This window comes from Haliotis rubra, unplaced genomic scaffold, assembly GCF_003918875.1.
Source record: "Haliotis rubra isolate DU_JTF1 unplaced genomic scaffold, ASM391887v1 Scf1280, whole genome shotgun sequence".
NCBI classification, from domain to species: domain Eukaryota; kingdom Metazoa; phylum Mollusca; class Gastropoda; order Lepetellida; family Haliotidae; genus Haliotis; species Haliotis rubra.
In genome coordinates, this window is record NW_025765204.1 from 27,791 (window position 1) to 47,183 (window position 19,393).

The 19,393-nt window shown below is 39.3% G+C and overlaps 1 protein-coding gene across 1 annotated transcript; it reads right to left on the bottom strand.

The window, feature by feature from the left end:
- Nucleotides 1–1,854: 1,854 nt before the first annotated feature.
- LOC124266834 lies at nt 1,855–19,336 on the bottom strand. Its single transcript, XM_046701637.1, has 6 exons — nt 19,246–19,336; nt 17,205–17,258; nt 15,968–16,012; nt 8,399–8,697; nt 3,282–3,302; nt 1,855–2,370 (listed from the first exon to the last, which is right to left on the bottom strand). Exons 1-6 carry the CDS (start codon nt 19,334–19,336, stop codon nt 1,855–1,857), a joined length of 1,026 nt encoding a protein of 341 aa, XP_046557593.1.
- Between the last annotated feature and the right edge of the window lie 57 nt (nt 19,337–19,393).

Consider the following 19,393-nt stretch of genomic DNA (forward strand, 5'->3'; position numbering starts at 1 on the left):
TCGGCTAGTATAAAGGAATAAATGACTGCATTCTGGTCAAAACGAGATTATCTTAATTTCTTAATTATGTATATCATTGGCATATTTTTTCAGATGTGCATCGCAAACAATTACCTGAACAACAATCTGAATAGGTTTAGAGCATAAAGGATATATTAGACTTTGGCGGTTGTTATTTGTATGGCTCATTCAAACTGTTGATGTCCTCTAACGAAAATAGGCTTCAGGTGTTTCAATAGTTGAATGTGTATAATCAAACAAGAAAGCAAACGACCTTAAAGTTTGTATGGTAATCATACAAGACCATATAAACTTAAACCACCAAAAACCAGTGTATCTGTAATGCACTCAAATGGCATCTTTTGTGTCTTGGTCATAGTCCATTTTCCGCCTCCCCAGATTCTCGCTGTTTTCATTTTTATTTTCAATTTCAATGTTTGTATTGTCAGAAGGTTCCTGTTACAAGATTGATGGTCGCTTCCAGGGAAATGGGGACTCTCATTTGTACAGTATAAAAGCTTATTGACAGAAATTCTGACATTTTCTTAAAAAAAGAAGAAGAAAAAAAAAACCTCATTCACTTTCACATTCATACTAATACTGTTGTATCTTTAAAATAAACAGCTAGCTTTTCCTATATGTCTGCTTTTCACTTATACTTAGGCTAGATTGACTGAAAGGTGGACTGAAAGAATGCCCACTTTGTGCAAAATGTATTGAGTTTGTTTCTGCTTGAGAAGCTAATTTTCTCAATAGAACACCTCTGTTAACACACTTTCTCAAAAACCACCAATGTGTGGTTTTACCCCTTGACACCAACATTTATACACAACGAATTTAGCCATCAATAGTAAGAGGTCAAAAACAGCAGCTGTGACAGTACTCGAGTCACATCCAAACATAACAAGTTCAGCAGAGAGCTCCAGATTGAATATATGGTCACATTTGTGTGTCAAGCATCTATGGAAGTTATTCCAAAATGAATCTACAAATGGACACTGCCAACACAAGTGAATAAAAGTCTCTTGCTGTTTTTCCATAGCAACCGATGCTAATGACTCGGGAAAGGACATCTTCACAACTCTTTTTCAGACGGAACCAAAGTCATTCGACACACAAGATTCGAAATGAAAGCTCTCTGTTAGGTGAATTTATTCAGTATTATTGAAAGTAAAAATCCATAGCCATGTCTTTCTTGGATTGTACGTCTATAACAGTTATGCCTCAATTTCGTGTTAGATTGATAGATTTCATCCTGGCGAAAGAGGTTTCATACTTTCGAGGTTCCTTTTCTTAATATCATTCGGTTCTGAAAAGTTCCGAAGTACCAGGATGTCTTTATTCTACATATCTCTCATAAAAACTCAGAATGTGCAGAATGGCTCAGAAAGTCTCAGAATAGTCACAATAACTCAATATCAGAATACGTAGTATGTCTCCGAGTGCATTAGAATGACTCAGAATACGCAGAAAGGTTCCCAATGTATTAGAATGACAAAGAATACCCCGAATGTATTAGAATGACTCAGAATACGCAGAATGTGTCCGTATGTATTAGAATGAAAAGTTCTGAAGTACCAGAATGTCTTTATTCTACATATGTCTCATAAAAACTCAGAATGTGCAGAATGAAGGAATGGCTCAGAAAGTCTCAGAATAGTCACAATAACTCAATCTCAGAATACGCAGAAGTTATAATGTCTCAGAATGTATTAGAATGTCTCCGAATACGCAGCATGTCTCCCAGTGTATTAGAATGTCTCAGAATACGCAGAATGTCTCCGAAGGTATTAGAATGTCTCGTTTACACCAAGCCCTGAGCAAGGCTAAGAAGACAGTACTACAGATTTGTTGTCAAGGGCGACGACCAGCTGGCACTGCTTGCCATTCCTCAAGTTCATCAAAATACCGATACGTATCACCACGCAGTAAACTGACATAGTCGTAGTACAGCGAAAGAAAACTACTTGTGTGGTCCCGAAAAAGCTTGGCGAGTATGATGTTTATTGCAGTTTGGTCATAACGATGACACTTCTTGTACTTGTGGATGTGCACGTTACAGTAGGTATCGTATTCTGGATCCCGAGGACACATGCACTTATCACTCACGGCACAAACTGCCCATGGTTTCACAACGGCCTCTCGTACCCACTGCTTATTGTGAAACATGATGAATGTTGCTTCATGCTCTAACACTGGAGCTAGGGTGCAGACGTCTTCCTTCATGTAGTTCATTGTAACCTGTAGAGTATGCTGCCCAACAGAGTTGGTCCCTGAGGCTAACACCATGCCTCGTCTCTCTGCATCATCTAGCAGGGGTTTGATGATATTGTTGGAGAACCTCACAGACGCGTCCATCCACACCAGTATGTCCACCTTGTGTAGGTTAGCCTGAAAGTACAACAACTAGATGCAAACCTATACTAAGATGTTACAGACGCGTCCATCCACACCAGTATGTCTGCCTTATGTAGGTTAGCCTGAAAGTACAACAACTAGATGCAAACCTATACTAAGATGTTACAGACGCGTCCATCCACACCAGTATGTCCACCTTGTGTAGGTTAGCCTGAAAGTACAACAACTAGATGCAAACCTATACTAAGATGTTACAGACGCGTCCATCCACACCAGTATGTCTGCCTTATGTAGGTTAGCCTGAAAGTACAACAACTAGATGCAAACCTATCCTAAGATGTTACAGACGCGTCCATCCACACCAGTATGTCTGCCTTATGTAGGTTAGCCTGAAAGTACAACAACTAGATGCAAACCTATCCTAAGATGTTACAGACGCGTCCATCCACACCAGTATGTCTGCCTTATGTAAGTTAGCCTGAAAGTACAACAACTAGATGCAAACCTATCCTAAGATGTTACAGACGCGTCCACCCACACCAGTATGTCCACCTTGTAGGTTAGGTTAACCTGAAAGTACAACAACACAGATGTTAGCCAAACCTACATGCAAACCTATACTAAGATGTTACAGACGCGTCCATCCACACCAGTATGTCTGCCTTATGTAAGTTAGCCTGAAAGTACAACAACTAGATGCAAACCTATACTAAGATGTTACAGACGCGTCCATCCACACCAGTATGTCTGCCTTATGTAGGTTAGCCTGAAAGTACAACAACTAGATGCAAACCTATACTAAGATGTTACAGACGCGTCCATCCACACCAGTATGTCCACCTTGTGTAGGTTAGCCTGAAAGTACAACAACTAGATGCAAACCTATACTAAGATGTTACAGACGCGTCCATCCACACCAGTATGTCTGCCTTATGTAAGTTAGCCTGAAAGTACAGAACAACTAGATGCAAACCTATAGCCTAAGATGCAAACCTATACTAAGATACAGATGCGTCCATCCACACCAGTATGCCTTACAACCTTATGTAGGTTAGCCTGAAAGTACAACAACTAGATGCAAACCTATACTAAGATGTTACAGACGCGTCCATCCACACCAGTATGTCTGCCTTATGTAGGTTAGCCTGAAAGTACAACAACTAGATGCAAACCTATACTAAGATGTTACAGACGCGTCCATCCACACCAGTATGTCCACCTTGTGTAGGTTAGCCTGAAAGTACAACAGCTAGATGCAAACTACAAGATGTTATCCTAAGATGTTACAGACGCGTCCATCCACACCAGTATGTCCACCTTGTGTAGGTTAGCCTGAAAGTACAACAACTAGATGCAAACCTATACTAAGATGTTACAGACGCGTCCATCCACACCAGTATGTCTGCCTTATGTAGGTTAGCCTGAAAGTACAACAACTAGATGCAAACCTATCCTAAGATGTTACAGACGCGTCCATCCACACCAGTATGTCTGTCTTGTGTAGGTTAGCCTGAAAGTACAACAACTAGATGCAAACCTATCCTAAGATGTTACAGACGCGTCCAATCCACACCAGTATGTCTGCGCCTTATGTAGGTTAGCCTGAAAGTACAACGACTAGATGCAAACCTATCCTAAGATGTTACAGACGCGTCCATCCACACCAGTATGTCTGTCTTATGTAGGTTAACCTGAAAGTACAACAGCTAGATGCAAACCTATCCTAAGATGTTACAGACGCGTCCATCCACACCAGTATGTCTGTCTTATGTAGGTTAACCTGAAAGTACAACAGCTAGATGCAAACCTATACTAAGATGTTACAGACGCGTCCATCCACACCAGTATGTCTGTCTTAAGTAGGTTAACCTGAAAGTACAACAGCTAGATGCAAACCTATACTAAGATGTTACAGACGCGTCCATCCACACCAGTATGTCCACCTTGTGTAGGTTAGCCTGAAAGTGCCACAGCCACATGCAAACCTAGCCTAAGATGTTACAGACGCGTCCATCCACACCAGCGTGTCTTGCTTATGTAGGTTAACCTGAAAGTACAACAACTAGATGCAAACCTAAACTAAGATGTTACAGACGCGTCCATCCTCACCAGTATGTCTGTCTTATGTAGGTTAGCCTGAAAGTACAACAACTAGATGCAAACCTATACTAAGATGTTACAGACGCGTCCATCCACACCAGCGTGTCTTGCTTATGTAGGTTAACCTGAAAGTACAACAACTAGATGCAAACCTATCCTAAGATGTTACAGACGAGTCAATCCACACCAGTATGTCTGTCTTATGTAGGTTAGCCTGAAAGTACCACAGCCACATGCAAACCTAGCCTAAGATGTTACAGACGCGTCCATCCACACCAGCGTGTCTTGCTTATGTAGGTTAACCTGAAAGTACAACAACTAGATGCAAACCTATACTAAGATGTTACAGACGCGTCCATCCACACCAGTATGTTTGTCTTATGGAGGTTAGCCTGAAAGTACCACAGCCACATGCAAACCTATCCTAAGATGTTACAGACGCGTCCAGCCACACCAGCGTGTCTGCCTTATGTAGGTTAACCTGAAAGTATAACAACTAGATGCAAACCTATCCTAAGATGCTACAGACGCGTCCATCCACTCTAATATGTCTTTCTGAAGTAGGTTAGCCCGAATCTACCACAGCCACATGGAAACCTATTCCAAGATGTTACAGACGCGTCCATCCATAACAGTATGTCTGCCTTATGTAGGTTAGCCTACAACAACAGAGGGAGAAAATGTATCTGAGCTGTTGTTGATATATGGTACAAGTCGAAAATGAGAATTGCACCAGACACCATTTCGGTCACTGATGCGCCAAACTAAGGAAATACAAAACACATGTCCACCATAAAACGTTTTGAAAACTTCATGTAGGCTTTGAAGACACTAACCCTGGCCAAAAAAACGTTGAGCAAGAATCATATGTCACAGTTTGCAAAAAGTCTATATACATCTTATACTAGAATGTGTTTAATGAATATTATATTTTCTCCTGAAAATGCACATGTTAATGTACGGCAACAGAAAAGAGCACACCTGTATAATAATTGGTTTCCATGAGTAGCATTGCAGATCCCGCAACCTTGAAGGTATGGACTCCAGTGGAAATCTCCGAACTTCACAACGACAATGTTTCTCCATCTGTGAAAAAAGGGGACAAAACCATTTCCATAATCGTCGTTCCGCGGTACCATTCCGTATTCATTATAAGAATGTGTTTATGACAAAATCACAAAGTGATGATACCAAACGGTGAATATATCCTGCCCCGCCGGAGCCACGCTTCACAAACACATGCAAAAACAAGTCAACTAATTAGTGAGTGAGTGAGTGAGAATGGTTTTACGCCGCTTTTAGCAATATTCCAGAAATATCATGGCCGGGGACACCAGAAATGGGCGCAACACATTGTACCCATGTGGGGAATAGAACCCAGGTCTTCGACGTGACGAGCGAACGCTTTAATCACTAGGCTACCTGACCGCCCCTGATATACGTGTATTCATGTGTATAGGAACAAGATGGTTATGTTCATTATGTGGTTGCTTTGAAATCGTTTCGTATTATGGTCATTGTGTCATTGCTTTGTATTCCATTCATAATGTCATTGTTTTGTATTACATTCATAATGTCATTGTTTCGTATTATGTTCATTATGTCATTGTTTCGTATTATGTTCATTATGTCATTGTTTCGTATTATGTTCATTATGTCATTGTTTCGTATTATGTTCATCATGTCATTGTTTCGTATTACATTCATTATGTCATTGTTTTGTGTAATGTTCATTGTGCAATTGTTTAGTATCATGTTCATTTTGTCATTGTTTTGTATTATGTTCATAATGTCATTGTTTTGTATTACATTCATAATGTCATTGTTTCGTATTATGTTCATTATGTCATTGTTTCGTATTATGTTCATCATGTCATTGTATTGTACTACATTCATAATGTCATTGTTTCGTATTATGTTCATTATGTCATTGTTTCGTATCAGGTTCATTATGCCATTGTATTGTATTATGTTCATTATGTCATTGTTTCGTATTATGTTCATTATGTCATTGTTTCGTATTATGTTCATTATGTCATTGTTTTGTATTATGTTCATTATGTCATTGTTTCGTATTATGTTCATTATGTCATTGTTTCGTATTATGTTCATTATGTCATTGTTTCGTATTATGTTCATTATGTCATTGTTTCGTATTATGTTCATTATGTCATTGTTTCGTATTATGTTCATTATGTCATTGTTTCGTATTATGTTCATTATTTCATTTGTTCATTCATTACGGCATTGTTTCGTATTATGTTCATTATGTCATTGTTTCGTATTATGTTCAATATGTCATTGTTTCGTATTTTGTCCATTATGTCATTGTTTCGTATTATGTTCATTATGTCATTGTATTGTACTACATTCATAATGTCATTGTTTCGTATTATGTTCATTATGTCATTGTTTCGTATCAGGTTCATTATGCCATTGTATTGTATTATGTTCATTATGTCATTGTTTCGTATTATGTTCATTATGTCATTGTTTCGTATTATGTTCAATATGTCATTGTTTTGTATTATGTTCATTATGTCATTGTTTCGTATTATGTTCATTATGTCATTGTTTCGTATTATGTTCATTATGTCATTGTTTCGTATTATGTTCATTATGTCATTGTTTCGTATTAAGTTCATTATGTCATTGTTTCGTATTATGTTCAATATGTCATTGTTTCGTATTATGTTCATTATGTCATTGTTTCGTATTATGTTCATTATGTCATTGTTTCGTATTATGTTCATATGTCATTGTTTCGAATTATGTTCATTGTGTCATTGTATTGTATTATGTTCATTATGTCATTGTATTGTATTATGTTCATTATGTCATTGTATTATGTTCATTATGTCATTGTATTGTATTATGTTTCTTTTGTAACTGGTTGCATTATGTTCATTGTTTTGTATTATGTTAATTATGCAATTGTATTATGGTCATTGTGTCATTGTTTTCTATTACGTTCATGGTAATTGTTTTGTATTATGCTCAGAATAGGTATGTCATTGTTTTGTGTTACGTTCATTATGTCATTGGTTTATGTATTATGTTCACTACATATATGTTATTGTTTTGTATTATGTTCATTGTGTTATTATTTTGTTTAATGTTAACAATGTAATTGTATTACGTTTACTATGGCATTGTTTTGTATTATGTTATTTATGTAATTGTTTTGCCTTATTTTTATTGTGTCATTGTTTTGTATTATGTTCATTAGGTCATTTCCTTTTTGCATTATGTTCATTGTGTAACCGGTTTGTATTATGTAATTCTTGTATATCATCTTCTTTCTGTAACTGTTTTGCGTGGTGTTCATGACAATGTTTTATATAATGTTCATTACGTACTTGTATTGTATTATGTTCATAATGTACTTGTTTTGTGACTGTTAAATTGTGTGACTGTTTTGCATTACATTGAAATCGAAACTATTTCTTGAAGTGTTGTTTTTCGTGATTACACAATGCCATTTAGAAAGTAGTTAAATGTAACATATGTTATATTTGGGATTACGCTTTCTTAGTAAAGTACAAATTCTTGTACTTTTTTTAGTTGAGCCCCATCCGGGATTCGAACTCACACCCTGAGAGTCGACACCTAATCACCAGCACACAAAGTCAGCCGCACAAAGTCGCGGTAGCTGAGCGGGTTAGGCGGCTGACTTTGTGTGATGGTGATTAGGTGCCTGACTCTCAGGGTGTGAGTTCAACTAAAAAAAGGACTAGAATTTGTACTTTACTAAGAAAGTGGAATCCCAAATATAACATATGTTGTTTGTCAGTGACACTATTTTTGCTTGCCGGTGGTATTTCCTCTTTGTGCCAGCAGTGGTAAACATGTTGCATAGTTAACATTAGTCAATACTGATCATCATACAGAGACTACAAATAACAGGTAAATGTATCAGAGAACATATCATGGGCTTCACCTGCTTTCGTTCAGAGGCCGTCAGTCCCAGATCATAGAGCACAAATGTGTAGTTATTAATCAGAGGGAAGACATTCCTGTGGAGGTTCCGGATCAGGGCCTGGGACTCGTAGAAGTGGTTGCTGGATGTTGCTGTGACAAACATTGTTCTTTTGCCGGTAGGGGGCTCTGGGAACCGTCTCATTAATATGTCCAGATCCCGTAGATTCCGTTCCGACATGGTAGACAGGACACTTCTCAGGTTTTCTTCCAGTGTTGTGGACTGGGGTGCTGGACAGCTTGGTTCAACACAGGCCCCATCTGCAAGGAGCCAGATATGCATAACACCGTTTAATGAGTACCACATTTGTTGTAAGGGGTGGGGTTGAAGTCCAAATCCTCCATTTTCTTTTTATGACGCAACATAGGTGTGACCTAATCGATTGTTGAACCCCACCCTCTTTCGGGAGTCCGGCCTAGGTGTGTGTGTCACCTTCAGGTTCAAGTGGTCCGTGATTATTATTCAATTATCTTATGAGTGGTATGAGTTTGCCGACTCGAGTGTTCACACAGCTTAGACTAATGCTTAGTCTCTGAATATATATATATATAATTTTGATAGTAACAAACAAGCCCGTTTAAATTGAAAAGGAGCCCTAATGACCCCAGAGATTCAGAACCTGAGGAAATCCAGACTTGTTTTATTTAGGGCTTTAGCACTGCAGAGAGGGCATGTGGCAGTAGGGAAAATAATGTGGTTCAGGGACAGTGAGACAGACTAAGCATACGTGTTCAACGTAGAATTAATATCACACAATGAGGGGGAATTTAGCTGTGATTTATAAGGTCAAAATATCACAGCTCATTTTGTTAAATCAAAGTTTAAAATACGCTGTCACACAAGGAACAAGTATTTTACATATCTGTCAACAATAAACGGTTGTAGCTTTTAAATTTCATGTGGGCCTGTATATGCGTGAATGGGGCCCTGTCTATAGGCATTAATACATAACACTATGCTATTCTGCATAGCAGAATCGCTTGCTCACTGAGCCGTCACTGAAGAGACATGTGACAGCTGTGATTGGATGAAATAGTGTAAGGTGTTATGTTTGTTAAAAGCACCTCCATCCAGTCATTAAAACTGACCACCATTTTAAGTATTTAATGTTGTCATTTGTATCAATGATGCTTATGCGTGTACAAATTATGTTCAAGTAGGTGACAGTTGGTGCGGACCTGGGAGGGTTGATGTGTTTAGCTTCCTGTGTGTGGCTTCCTGTGCTCGCAAAGTTATCCGGTTCAAGTTGACCAGAAATTGTTTTATTGTAGGTTAAAGGTCAGACTGTAATCATGTGTACATGGTTGGTGATAATTTTCAGCGTGGTCACAAACGGTCAGCTTCCGCTGTTTAAAGGTCAGACTGTAATCATGAGTACATGGCATGGATAATTTTCAATGTGATGTTGAATGTATGCTGACAAGCGGTCAGCTTCCGTTATGTAGGGAGACAAGTGTCTGACCGGAATTAAATACAGGAAATAGTAAGCAGTTGACGACTGATGGTCACTGAATATCTCAAGTAGTTTGGTTGTACGGTGATGAAATGATTTAGCATTTGTCATATATATTACTGAATAAGAAATATGTGTTCTCCTGTAAAACTTTCACTTTTACTCAACATTTTAAAACTTTTACTTTCAAATTGCAAACATAAAAAAACACCCATCTTATGTCCATGTTTATGACACTTATTTGACATCATGTGACACATAGGTTACTCACATGCCGTTAGTCGCCTCTTACGACAAGAATGTGTTCCTTCTTTAGCCCTAGTGACTACAGTCGTTGGGTGTAAAGCCATTCTTGGTTTAGACACTGTACTGTGCGGACGTGTTACCACTGTTCTGGGATATCATGGATGTGTGTGGACATTACCCACTCGACAAGACACTCGATTGCTGTGCAATCTTTCATTCCAGAAAAGACTAGATTCGTTTAAGGACTGGCCAGTGCAGATGAAACAGAGTCCTAGTCGCATGGCCCAGGCAGGATTTGTGTACTTAATCAGGGGGGACACTTGCAAGTGTTTTCAATGTGGTCTCGTTCTCAAGAACTGGGAAGTAGATGACGATCCCTGGGTCGAACATGAAAAATGGTCTCCAGACTGTCCGTATTTGGCCCTGGTGGGAGTACCTCAGAAAAATATGGCCCACTGGGGGTAGTCATGTGGATTTGCAACCAAGAGTGTGATGTAAAATGTGTGAATATTAGAAATAAATCACTGTTAAGGGTATATATATGCATTGGTTGTCTATGTATAGTCTTTTGTCGATGTATAAATAGAGGTTTACTCAAATACTAATCTCATTGATATCCCAACCACGATAAGAGCTTGTTTGCCAGAATTAGTATGGCTAGGTACGTGTTGAAACATTACGAATTTTTAAGGTTCATGTTAATGTTTCAAGACATTGAGGAGATTCGACAAGACATCTTAGAAATGAACAGCAAACAGATTCTTGCCGTCAATGGTATTATCAATAGGTTATTAAAGGGAAGGTTACCAGTGACTCGATATGAAAGGCGTCGTTTCCTGAGGAAAAATGATAGAAATAACTACCTAGCTGTGTTACGAAGATTAGTTCACCCCCTTTGGACGACAGACAGTATGTGGAAGAGTCTTTTTGCCAGTAACATGCCAATCGTAGCATTTGTTTTGAAACCACAGTTTGTCAATGCACTTAGAGATGAGGCCATTCAAAATGCCTGGTTGTTTGATAGAGCATTGGCTTAGTACATCTGGTACACCCGTCTTAGGTTTGTCAATCCGGGGAAAGAGCATGTATGACCATCCTGGCAGCGATGTTGAAAGCTACACCAAGCCCAAGGTCAATGAAGATATCTATATAACAGGCCACAAGGGCTATCTAACTTCATTTAGCCGTGGACCAGTGACAGTGACGCATCACCTCAAGCCGCTCCCGTTTTCATCATGAATAATCCACAATACAAACTCTTCGTACCCGATGCCGAAAAATGGACACGATTTTACATGCTCAGGGCTGAAGGGAAAGGAGATCCTTTTATCATATTATAATGCATGGAGGAGAAAAATCTGCCACGATGTCTGTCGATCGATACTTGGAACTGTATGACCCAAAGTGGAAGAAAGATAAACCAAAAGAAACCTCAGAACAACCTAAGATTAATTTTGTTACCCCTACTCAACAAGTGGTCGAACAAGCCAAGGCTCTTATTCAGATGCAGAAGAAAGGGGGATCTAAAGTTGGAAGTTCCTCCCAGATTCCCATGAAGAAACGGAAGACGACTTTTTAGATAAAAGCAGTCAGTAGACATGGTTCCCTGCCATTTAGACTCGGGCCACTATGCAGTCACCAACGTGTCCCGTGTGCTATCAGACTTTTTCCAGGACAGACAATATGTTGAGACATAGAAGACAGAAACATCAACAACTCCCTCCTCCTCGTCCTCCTCAACCACCATCACCACCACCACAAGCATCACCACCACCTCATGGACCTCCTCTTTCATTAATGCCAACTTGGCAACATCATCAGCAGCATCAGCAACTACAGCAGCAGCAGCAGCAACAACCAGTGCAACCACATTCATCAGAAAGTACTACCCAGTCATTGGAAGAATTAAGGCTGCAACATCCATTCACCATGATCGTCTCAGGGCCCACCTCCTGTGGGAAAACCTACTTAGTGAAACAGCTTCTAGAAAGGATGAACATTAAACCTTATCCTGAACGTATTATATGGCTCCACAAACGATGGCAGCCCTTGTATAATGCCATTCAAACCCATGTTTATCCCTATGTGGAATTTCATCAAGGCATTCCTTCTGATCTCGAAAAGGATGCATTTCTGGACCCCAGAGTTGTGAACGTGGTTATCCTCGATGACTTAATGTCTACTGCCGGCAAAGATCCACGCATTACAGATCTTTTACCGAAGGAAGTCATCATCGTAATCTCTCAGTGATATCCTTGAACCAGAATTTGTATTACAGTAAGGATCCCACACAACGAAGAAACTGTGATTATCTGCTTCTGTTCAACAACCCTATTGACCAACAACCCATCATGACTTTGGCGAGGCAAATGTTTCCAGGTAACACAGACCACTTCATGGAGCCATTTCAAAGGGCCACCCAGAAACCTTATGGATACTTGTTGGTTGATCTAAAACCCCAAACACCTCCCCATTTGCGACTTTGTCCCAACGTATTCAGTTTAAAAGGAGGCCTCCAAGCTAGGACAATTCAGTCCGAGTTAGACGTTCAGAGTGAGCAGATGTGTGAAGAAAACCTCCCAACAATGCCATCTTGTGATGACTGTGGACTCGTGTTTCAAGATGTGCATGATTGCAAAAACACAGAAGAAACTGGTGTCCTGAAAAGTCTTCAGTGGGTCCACCTGGAATACCCCAAGTGAAAAGGAAGTGGGAGGAAGACGACAACTTCTCTCCTGTGAAGAGACCACGTCCTCTGTCAGATTGTGACTATTGTGGTCAAGTGTTTAGCAATAACCACAACTTACAAAGACATTTACATGATACACAATGTCCTGCAATGGAAACTGATGAGGATGATGAATCGTTAAACGATGTCACACATGGCAACAGGAAAAATAACATAGTTGATCTCGAGGAGCAAGGTATAAGACAAATGTATTCACGGACGCGTGAGCTGAATAAACACTTTTTTGGATGAGAAACGACAGCTGTACATGAAAAGAGGTTTAAACGAAGACATGATTCAAGCCAAACTGAAGAAATTCATCTGGAGCACGTTTAAAGAGACGTATGCCCTATTTATTACTTATCTGTACCATATGCAGTATGGACCAAAGACACAAGGAATACTGAAACGAGTAAAAGACACAAATAATATGTATCATGACGTGTTTTCCAAACTGTACCAATATAAATCTTGGGTAGAAGACTTAATCGATGATGATTATGAAGACATGACATCTGATGTAGAGAGTGAAGGGCCGGACGTTGAGGAAGGGCAATAATACAATTAAAGTAGACATTTGGGAGAGCTCCTATCCTAAAGCCTAATCATTTGAAAGAGAGCTAATAAACAATGAAATCTGTATATCTTTCTTGTTTCTTAATGTATTGTACCCATGAAGGTCTGGGCTACACTTCAGTAACCCATGCTTGTCGTAAGAGGCGACTAACGGCATGTGAGTAACCTATGTGTCACATGATGTCAAATAAGTGTCATAAACATGGACATAAGATGGGTGTTTTTTTATGTTTGCAATTTGAAAGTAAAAGTTTTAAAATGTTGAGTAAAAGTGAAAGTTTTACAGGAGAACACATATTTCTTATTCAGTAATATATATGACAAATGCTAAATCATTTCATCACCGTACAACCAAACTACTTGAGATATTCAGTGACCATCAGTCGTCAACTGCTTACTATTTCCTGTATTTAATTCTGGTCAGACACTTGTCTCCCTACATAACGGAAGCTGACCGCTTGTCAGCATACATTCAACATCACATTGAAAATTATCCATGCCATGTACTCATGATTACAGTCTGACCTTTAAACAGCGGAAGCTGACCGTTTGTGACCACGCTGAAAATTATCACCAACCATGTACACATGATTACAGTCTGACCTTTAACCTACAATAAAACAATTTCTGGTCAACTTGAACCGGATAACTTTGCGAGCACAGGAAGCCACACACAGGAAGCTAAACACATCAACCCTCCCAGGTCCGCACCAACTGTCACCTACTTGAACATAATTTGTACACGCATAAGCATCATTGATACAAATGACAACATTAAATACTTAAAAATGGTGGTCAGTTTTAATGACTGGATGGAGGTGCTTTTAACAAACATAACACCTTACACTATTTCATCCAATCACAGCTGTCACATGTCTCTTCAGTGACGGCTCAGTGAGCAAGCGATTCTGCTATGCAGAATAGCATAGTGTTATGTATTAATGCCTATAGACAGGGCCCCATTCACGCATATACAGGCCCACATGAAATTTAAAAGCTACAACCGTTTATTGTTGACAGATATGTAAAATACTTGTTCCTTGTGTGACAGCGTATTTTAAACTTTGATTTAACAAAATGAGCTGTGATATTTTGACCTTATAAATCACAGCTAAATTCCCCCTCATTGTGTGATAATAATTCTACATTGAACACGTATGCTTAGTCTGTCTCATAGTCCCTGAACCACATTATTTTCCCTACTGCCATGCCCTCTCTGCAGTGCTAAAGCCCTAAATAAAACAAGTCTGGATTTCCTCAGGTTCTGAATCTCTGGGGTCATTAGGGCTCCTTTTCAATTTAAACGGGCTTGTTTGTTACTATCAAAATTATATATATTCAGAGACTAAGCATTAGTCTAAGCTGTGTGAACACTCGAGTCGGCAAACTCATACCACTCATAAGATAATTGAATAATAATCACGGACCACTAAGGTGAACCTGAAGGTGACACACACACCTAGGCCGGACTCCCGAAAGAGGGTGGGGTTCAACAATCGATTAGGTCACACAAAGGTCACACCTATGTTACGTCATAAAAAGAAAATGGAGGATTTGGACTTCAAACACACACACACACACACACACACACACACACACACACACACACACACACACACACACACACACACACACACACACACACACACACACACACACACACACACACACACACACACACACACACACCATCCCCTATACAACACAAATTCACCACTGGTCGTTCCACAAGTTATAAGGATGCCATTCAGAAGAATTCACTGAAACGCCACGTTGCCTTTGATGGTGGTGTTTCCGTATCTACTTACCCGTGAGGCGTTAAACAACAAACAAACAGACAGCATCTTCTTGGCCACAGCACTTACTGTTTTACTGATCCATTTGTCATCCACTTTCATTACTATTTTGTCTTTTCTACAATTTTGGAATATGTTTGATGCATAATCGAGAGTTTCTCAGAATTGCAATTCGACACTGACAGGGCGAACGGTTAATTGATAACTTGTCTGACCTGGGTTTGATTCCTCTTCACATGGTTTCGCCTGATTGTTCACCCATTGTCCCGCGAGTTGTAGATCTGTTTGATCATGAAAACATTAGTGTAAGTACAATAATATGAAACTTACCTCATCCATTATATTATGGATGTTTATCCCAGAACTAAATGAGATCTTAATGAGTTGATCTAATTGATTCGGATGGCGTCAACCAATCGTTACTCGTCACACACTGTGTAGATCACTGACAATGCCTCATTGAATATTGTCAAATCACGGTTTTTCACAGATGCGTTATTATTTGAAAGTATAAAAATGATACATTTCAACGCGATTGACCCATTGTTCACTTATTGAACCAAAATTATATGGTAGCTTCTCTGCGGGTTGATAGTTAGTATTATTCAGAGATATAGTGCCTTTAACCTTCGTCTCTCGAGTTTCATGCAGACCACCTTGCACGTACGGCACCGCATAGATTTCCCATTACATCCGACCAACTGCTTGATGTGAAGCAAACGTTTACTTACCTCTAACTTTCCTTGAGTACTCTTTCAGCAAGGCGTTGAAGCTAACTGTAATAGCGTCACAATAATTATTCACATGACTTCAGACAGTTGTCTGTCTGATAGTGTGTTTTACTCGGAAAGTCGGACAAGTCAAAAAGAAAGAGGTGACTGTTCATGCATTATGAATGTACTTTGTACAAAACTCTGATACTATGCACTGCCATTCTACTGCGCGTGGTGTATCAACCTGCTGCCTGTGGTGTTACACAAGCAACAAGCACAAACAATATATTGATACAGCACAAACAATAGAGTGGTACAGCACAAACAATACAGTGATACAGCACAAACAATAGCTGTACAACACAAAGAATAGAGTGGTACAGAACAAACAACAGAGTGGTACAGCACAAACAATAGAGTGGCACTGCACAAACAATAGAGTTGTACAGCACAAACAATAGAGCGGTACAACACAAACAATTGAGTGATACAGCACAAACAATTGAGTGATACAGCACAAACAATAGAGTGATACAGCACAAACAATAGAGTGGTACAGCACAAACAATAGAGCGCTGCAGCACAAACAAAAGAGTGATACAGCACAAACAAAAGAGTGCTACAGAACTATGTGAAGTTTAGTTGTAATAAGGAGGTAGGTACAGAGAAACTTGCATTACCTGGTTCTCGTTCTTTTGGTACATTTCTAAGATGAGACAACTTGCGAAAGGTGATATTGTCGAATAAAACTGAAATCAACGCGAAAATACAGTGGTATTACAGTGTCGCCATTTCATCATTATACTTACTATCTCACTATCTCATTAAGTTAACGTTTGTGTGGTTTTTTTTGTGTGTGTGTGTGTGTGTGCGTGTGCGTGTGCGTGTGTGCAGTTGTGCATGCATGGGGTGTGACCCAAAGCTGACAGCAAATCTTGACGTACCTTTGCATGTGTTTCTGATCCATGAGGTACCTGGTGTTAGCACTACTTCATTGTGATTCATTAACTCATGCTCAAATATGTCATACTTGTTATCGGACATTGGTCTGCTTTAAGCAGTGAGGGTTTATCACTTATATCATTATCATCATCATCATCATCATCATAATCATCATACAAAGGCAACAACGACAATGCCAAAACATGTGAAGTTGTCATAAGGAGGGAAATATGGAGAAGCGTGCATTATCATCATCATCATAATCATCATACAAAAGCAAGAGCACCACTGCCCAAAAATGTGGTTTTATTACCTGGTTCTATTTCTTCCGGTACATTTGTAAGATGAGACAAATCTATGTATTCGTCTGTAACAAAAGAAGTACATTTTGTCAATTCTTACTGCAAACCTACTGTACGTATATCTCGCTGTATGCTTTGATCAGAATCGATGAGAACACCACAGCAAGGCACTTATCCATCATTGATATCTTCATTTTACGACATGTAACCGTTGATTTAATTACTATTCTACATGTTTTATTAATAAAAAGACACCTTTTTCATGACAAACTAGATCTTCTACTTCAATATTTGGAAATGAGTTACAATCGTTAAATTCATTATTTTTTATATACTTGGCATCATTAAATATGATAAATGATATTAAAATGGTAAATGATACATACATTCATATGAAGGCTTGCTTATGAAAACAATGAAGCAGACGCAGAGCACCAAGATGGCAAGACCTGGAACCATACAGACTGTGAGATATGTTCTGATTAATTAATTCTAAAGATTTAGTGAAGGCAATATATTATACTTACTGTTAAAAATGCTACTACGCAGGTGAAAATAGAGTGAAAATATCTGCACTTAAATGTAAACTAACAACTTCATAAAAAATATTACTTGTTCATTTCTACACAAGAAACGAGTAGGTTACAGTTTTATTATGTCTGGGGAAACGATATCTTACTGTGGAAAACTTGAATTAATATTGATCTGTTTGATTGGCATTTTAGAAGTTGGTGAGTAATAGGAAATTAAGATTATTTATGGATGACAACTTCTTTATTATATATGATGCGAATGGTTGCCATTAGCTCTCAGTAGGGTTTTCAGTGGTGTAGAGCTGGTAAAGTAGGTTTCGATGCCTGCTTGTCGCTTCAGGAGACGACTGATGGTCTTCCTTATAAAGGGCAGAGAGATACGATGGGTGCTGGTTCAGGGTTGTTGGTCGCCGGGTTTCTTGTTGGCTGAAGTGTGGTGCTGATAATTTTGTCGACTAGCATGGATGAGTAGTGGTTGAACTTGGTGAAAACATGGCGGAGGTGCTGACGTTCTGCAGTAGGACTGGTGGAAAGGTGTTGATGGCTCGATTAAAGATGGAGATTATGCCTGTTTAAATTTGAGTTCTCAAGGTATGGTTGGAGTCAAATGAATGTATTGGTCGGAGTGGGTTGGCTTTCTGTCGACACTAGTTTGATATTGTTAGGTGAGGTTCTGGTTACGAGGACATCTAGAAAGGGAAGTTGGCCGTTCGTCTCTGTTTCTATGGTGAACTAGACCCGGGGGTGCTGTTGGTTGAGGTGTTCCAGGAGGATTGCTGGGTCTTGTTGTAGAATGACAAACGTGTCATCAACCTTCCTGTACCAGCAGATATGTTTGATGGGTGAGGTGCTGAGTGCTTGCTGCTCAAAGGAGGTTATGTAGACTTCTATGAGTATCAGGGACATGGCAGTCGCACCATATATATATATGTTGTCATCCATAAAGTATCTTTCTTTATGAATTAATATGTAGGCGTTCAGAGAACACGGACACAAGGAGAATGTCTAAGCGCGGTGTCTATACATACTGATCTAGACACGGACCTAGATGCAAAATGAGGAAGTCCAGAATTGGAATCAACGATCACAGGATTCTGCCACCACGCACCTCATCAGAGCGGAATGCAGCGGGTTGAACGGCTATATCACCCTTTTCCCAAAACATTACAGATTTGTATGTAAGACTTTACTGAAAAACCTGTGTAAAAGTGCTACTATTAGAAGATAACTTTCAGCGACTAGCTGGAGTCATCAAAGATTTTAATTGCGCCGCCAGTTTACGGACTGATTTACATCTTTATTGTTCCCCTTTACACCACATGGATTCTGTTGGTGGAAGATATTCGAGGTGCATTATTCTACGGCGTTGTTTGCATTGATCCGCTCCTCACCTGAGGACGAGTAGACAGTAAACTAATTAAGTGGATCAATACTTCGTAAAGTACATGTACAATGGCGTCCACATCTCTTAGTTAAATTAGTTAAATGTGTATAGAAGGAACATGATAGGACTACTCACATATAACACGTCTGTTTGTAATCTTTCTGGCCGCCTTCTGAACTGTATGATCCACCGCCATCATCGCGTCCATCTGACGCATATGTGACATCGTGCGGCCTTTCAACATTGCCTGCTGATGGTGTCCTGCCAGTGGTTAGCTTAAAAC